The sequence below is a fragment of the Otolemur garnettii genome, unplaced genomic scaffold (assembly GCF_000181295.1).
Source record: "Otolemur garnettii isolate 467f Iridium unplaced genomic scaffold, OtoGar3 scaffold00268, whole genome shotgun sequence".
Lineage (NCBI taxonomy): Eukaryota > Metazoa > Chordata > Mammalia > Primates > Galagidae > Otolemur > Otolemur garnettii.
This window is the reverse complement of record NW_003852663.1, coordinates 308,139-313,676: the sequence shown is the minus strand read 5'-3', so window position 1 is coordinate 313,676 and position 5,538 is coordinate 308,139. Positions and strand designations below refer to the sequence as shown.

The 5,538-nt window shown below is 47.4% G+C and overlaps 1 protein-coding gene across 2 annotated transcripts in view; it reads right to left on the bottom strand.

Moving 5' to 3' along the window:
- Positions 1-4,204: 4,204 nt before the first annotated feature.
- Positions 4,205-5,538, bottom strand: part of DRP2 (dystrophin related protein 2) — a 43,705-nt gene continuing 42,371 nt past the window's right edge. The window contains exons 23-24 of one of the 2 annotated variants that reach the window (XM_003802959.3): positions 5,078-5,198; positions 4,205-4,777 (exon numbers count right to left, since the gene is read on the bottom strand). In XM_003802959.3, the coding sequence (XP_003803007.1) occupies positions 4,653-4,777; positions 5,078-5,198 (246 nt within the window). In that variant the 3' untranslated portion in view covers positions 4,205-4,652. The remainder of the gene's footprint in view (positions 4,778-5,077; positions 5,199-5,538) is intronic. The other variant, XM_012813495.1, reaches the window with a different exon arrangement.

The window sequence follows — 5,538 nt, the reverse complement described above, 5'->3', positions numbered from 1 at the left end:
ATAGATGTTAGACTCATATAGTGGCCTTATTTTTTTATTTTTTATTTTTTTTGAGACAGAGTTTCACTTTGTCACCCTCGGTAGAGTGCCATGGCGTCATAGCTCACAGAAACTTCAAACTCTTGGGCTTAAGCAATTCTCTTGCCTCAGACTCCCAAGCACTACAGGCACCCACCACAACGCCTGGCTTTTCTTTTTTTTTTACAGTTTTTGGCTGGGGCTGGGGGCTGCGTTTGAACCCACCACTTCCAGTATATGGGGACGGCGCCCTACTCCTTTGAACCACAGGCACTGCCCCGCCTGGCAATTTTTTTGTTGCAGTTGCCATTGTTGTTTAGTTGGGCTGGCCGGGTTCAAACCTGCGAGCCTCGGTGTATGTGGCTGGCGCCGTAACCATTGTGCACAGGTGCCAAGCCTGGTGGCCTTATTTTTTGTAATGCTTCTGTAGCTTCTTGGTCCACCTTCTCTTTCCACCCCCCCACCAAATAAGAGAGTCAGAGAGTATAACCAGAGGAACCAAAGTAAACAAATACAAATTTATTCTTTTCAAAGCAGAATTCAAGGGAAAGGTGAAAAGCACCACAGTGAGTGGCAATCAAAGTTAACCAATTTGTTCCAACCCTGCCTCTTCATCTCAAACTTTTCTAGACTTGGCTGCCACCCTGTCACTTCCCCTGAATCCCTTCCCCAATTCTCATCCTCATGACTAGTTCATGCAAACAGCATAACAGACTTCAGTCTGGTCTCCATAATGCCCAGGGGACAGCAAAGACATTCAGCAGGTCCCTTCTCAAATGTGGCAGCTGTGGGAGGAGACGGAAGCTGGGAGCTGAGCCCTGGCCTTGAGCCTTTCCCTCTCCCACAGCCATTGGTGTTAAAAAAGTGAGACACAGCTGAAGAATTCCTTTGTTCCCACAGGAGCTGCCTAACTGAGGAGCTATATCTCCACAGCCCTAGGACAGGACCTCCAGTTTCTCTCCTAGAACTAACCCATTTGTGTTAAGGCAGCTATTTTCTTGGTTATCTATCCCTTACGTCAAGAGAAATTGGATGGGATCCTTGGCCTGAAATAGTCCCAGAGGCGAGGTCATGACTCTGCCATTGAGAACATGAGTTCAAAGAAGGTTCTAGCCCTCTGCTGGATATGGAGCCCAAACTCCAAACACACCCCTGGCAGCACGGGCATTCCTTAAAATGATTCTGGAGGGAAAACATCTCCCAGAATTGGCCTATGCCTGACCTCAGGGTTTATCATTACCGTGGCTTGCTAGCCCAGTTCCTGGAGCACCAGAAACTAAAACAGGCTTCTCTGTAGGGAAGTATTTCTCAGCCTTGAGCCTTGAAGAAAATGGGTACTTGAGAGCCTTTGATTCTAGCCTTTCCAAAGTGGAGGGAATGGCACATGACCTCTTGGGTGGGACCCTCCCTAGGGAACCATATCCCAGCCCAGTGTGCTCCAGCCAGTCAACCCTCCCTAACAATCCCCAATCAATGTGAATCCACTCTGCATTAGGTAGAAGCAGAGGTATCCTCGTAATGACTTTTTAGCCTTTATCAAATTCTGTCGAGAATAAATTCAGTCCTAACTGTTCCCTGATACTATTTGACAACAACCCCAGCAAACACATTCCTTATCGCTGATGCTAATCCTATAGTCAGAGGTTTCCCTTAGGCTACCAACAGAGCAACTCCCTTCACCACTCTTCTAGTGCAGGGCCAGAACTACACAGCACCAAGCACAATGCCTTCGGGTAACATGATACACAACAGATGCCTAAAAATATACAACACATTTCAGTAAATCCAACCCCAATCCGGATTCACAGCGCCCAAGGATCCGTTTACCTCACTGTGGGCATGCTGCCCATGCATGCTGCAGTGACAGTCACTGGACCCCTGAGTGATATACTCACATCAGGCCATCAAGGTAAACACAGAATCACAAAGTATCAGTGACTCCCTTAGTGAGAATTCAACTCTTGACCTGCTGCTTCAGTCCACCTACAACTTGGATCCTACATAACAAGATCTACATCTTTTCTACCATGCCTGGACCACAGCAATTGCCCCAGGGTCTCAGCAGCCCAAGAGCTCTTAGGTGGGGTGGGGGTAACAGAAAGGACTTCCTGGGGCTTTTCTGGTAAGAGAGTGTTCCATAATATCTGCCTTCCTAAGGCTCACATAGATATATGTGTCAAAGTCCCTGAGCCCTCTGTCCCACATTCCTACTCACAATTTAGGCCCTCATGTTGACTGCTACCTGCTTACCACTTGCTCACCATCTATCCAGATACCCAGTTATCCTACTCAGAGACCTCAGGAACACTAGGGTAGATGTTATGATATGAAGTCTTACATCCTAGACCTGTGGCTTAGAGTAAGGGGAGGATGCAACGCTAAACCTCTGGACCCAAGCCACTGTTCTATCTCTCCAGCAGCAGATGGATCTAGGTTCCCAGTAGTTCTACCCACTGGCTAGCTCACGGCTTGATTGTAACACAACACCCAAACTGTGTCACTCCCTCCTGATCTTGGTGGCAACCGCTGTTTTCTTTAAAGCCCTGAGACAGATCTTAGGAACTGGAAGGGTCCAAAGAATGCACTCTGTGTCTTAGCCTGGAAAAAGCTAATAACGGCGTATTTGTTACTTCTGTTTCTGCATGGGGTGGGTAGAGCTTGCATTTGCTCTATTTTGGCACCTGAATCATTGTTAAAGGGAGCCCAGGAAAATTCATCTAAGGCCCAGGTCTCAAGGGGAAAAGATTTGGAACGAGTGAAGAGAACAAAGTGACTCTTCCTGTTAGATTCCTCTGTGGCCACAGACTTCTGCTGCTTTGGTCTGGAGGACAGCCCACCCCAAACATCAATGGAGAGAGACATCCTAAAGGAGCAGCCAGTATGCATCTATCTTTCCAACAAGAGGCTGGGACTAACAAAGAGCAAGGCAGAACATTAATTCTTCAAGAGGTATTAGAATTTAATATGTGAGTGAGGCCAGGAGAGCGCTGATGTACAGTAGATATGTATGTATATAAACTTAGGCAAACTAAGTTGACTGTAGGGCTCCAGGTTATAAAGCTCCTCTTGGTAGAAAGCTGCCTAAGTGGGCTCTGAATCTGTTCAAAGCCCACTCTCTCATCCCCCATTACCTGTTCTGAATAGTTTTTAGGTAAAGGGATGATGGTATATGTTGCCTAGGAAGAGTTAGTTCAGTTTGAGGCCTGGGTTCACTTTCCAGAGTTAGAACAGTTTTATGCACAGGAAGGCCTTGCTGTTGTCTGGGTGGAAAGTGAACATCTTTCTGATTCATGGTCAGTGGCTCCTAGGGAGGGGCTACTACTTAAGGTGGTTTGTTGCAAATGACTTATGTTTATCTGGGGGCGATTAGCCACCTCACCTGATTAAGCCTAAGATCTAGAAGGGTCGCAGCCTGAAAAAGTGATAGGGAGTAATACTCCTTCAGGCTAGAGGATGGCTTCTCCTTCCTAACCTAAGGAGAATAAGAACTGCCACCTGGGGCAGCATCCGTGGCTTGGTGAGTAGGGTGCGGGCCCCATATAGTGAGGGTGGTGGGTTCAAACCCGGCCCCGGCAAAACTGCAACAACAACAGAAAAATAGCCAGGCATTGTGGTGGGTTCCTGTAGTCCCAGTTACTCTGGAGGCTGAGGCAAGAGAGTCGCCTAAACCCAAGAGCTGGAGGTTGCTGTGAGCTGTGATGCTACAGCACTCTACTGAGGGCAACAAGTCTCTAAAAAAAAAAAGAAAAAGAAAAAGAAAAGAACCCCCGCCTGAGCAAGCTGCCACTCATCCTGGGGATCTGTAAGGGCAAACTCAGAGGAACAAAGGGTGGCTGCAGCTGGGTTTCCAGAGCAACGCAGCAGGTCTCTCAGGATGCCGAGGCCTTCAGGAAATGGGAGGATTAGGGTAGGGGCAAAAAAGCTAAAGCCTTATAAGAATTGCTTTAATGTTTCTAAATATAAGGTGGGAGAAGGAACCAAAATGAACTATTTCCCATTGAGGAAGGTCTACCAGGTACTGAGGCAGAAGGATTAAAGATATTCAATGAGGAAACATCATCTAGGTAACATTGGATGGCTAGAGATCTGCCCTGGAGCTGAAGTAATAGGACCATACTGCCCAGATTTTTTCCAGGGATTCTGGAGTGGGGTGTCTCAGGGATACCCTTTTGCCTCCCTGAGTTGGGCCAGAGAGTAGGGCTATTGCCTGCGGATTCATAATGCTGGACTCCTGGGGCCATTAGGCATCTGCCTCTCCATAATTTCATGGAGAAGGGAAAGGGGCCAATGGCACTACTTAGCTCAGCAAGGCAGCTTCTCTGTTCTCCATCTGAATGGCTAAGTGCTGTTTGCCTGGGTTGTAAAAGAAGAGTACTTAAAAGAATGGTCTCAAAGTTGAGGATTAAAGGGAACATTTTAGAGTTATAGGAGTCATGCCTCCCCTTCCCCTACCACCCCCCTCCCAAACACACACCCCTCACATACCACCAGATCCCTGCTGCTGCCCAGAGCCCAAATAACTCTGCTTGAGGAACATGGGGCCAGTGGGGACAAAAAGGTTGGGTGAAGTCTGAGGGAAGACTTTGACCAGAACCAGGAGAGGACTATGGACTATAGGATGGGGATCTTGCTCATCAAGAGGCCAGCAGAGTGTTGGATGTCACATCAGAACTTCGCACACTTGGGAAGGCATGGCGGAGCTTCTCCATGATGTCCTCTAAGCACAGGCTGACATCCTGGCTCTTTGATCCCACATCATCTGAGTTGGAAAAGAGATTTTGAAGAGAACTAGAGACTCTTTTATGAGGCCTAGGGGCCAGGTAGGATACTACCAGCTGAAGGGCAGACCCACCAGCAGTGCTTATGTCCTCCCAGCACAATGCCTAGTACATGGGGTGCTTGTTATACATTTGTAGAATAAGCATACAAATGAATCAATCAATAAACCGATCATCTGACTCTAAGCCCAAAGCCATGGGAAACCCATGGCAGCACTAGCAAAACCTTGGGCAGGACAAAGCCACACAAGAAGGAGCTGAAAGGAGCCAAGGAAACTCACCTGCAGCCTCTGTGTCTGGGGTAGTCTGTCCCTTCTCCCGAGGGTGACTGCCTTCTGACTGCTGTGGAGAGGAAGCTAGGGACGAGCCTGCAGAGCCATTTCCATCTGATTCGGTGGGTGGCTAGCAAGAGGTAAGGCATGATTGAAGTGGCTTTGCCTTCTTGACCTTATCTTGACAGATTCCTGAGCTTAGAAGGGAACTTAGGGCCTCCATACACATCCCTTTGCCCTTGAACTTAAAGAAGCTTTTGGTAATGGCCCAAACAGTGGCATCCTCTTTTAGACAACTTCTTTGAATATCCCATTACTGATTAACTTTCTTCTTCAACAACATGTATCAAAGGCCCACAGTTATAAGGATGGCATATTACCTAAAGGTACCCTGCTGTCATTTCAGCTATGATTAAGCTATTTAAAATCCAATTCTCTCTATAGCTTTCATATGAAAGCTATAACCTAAT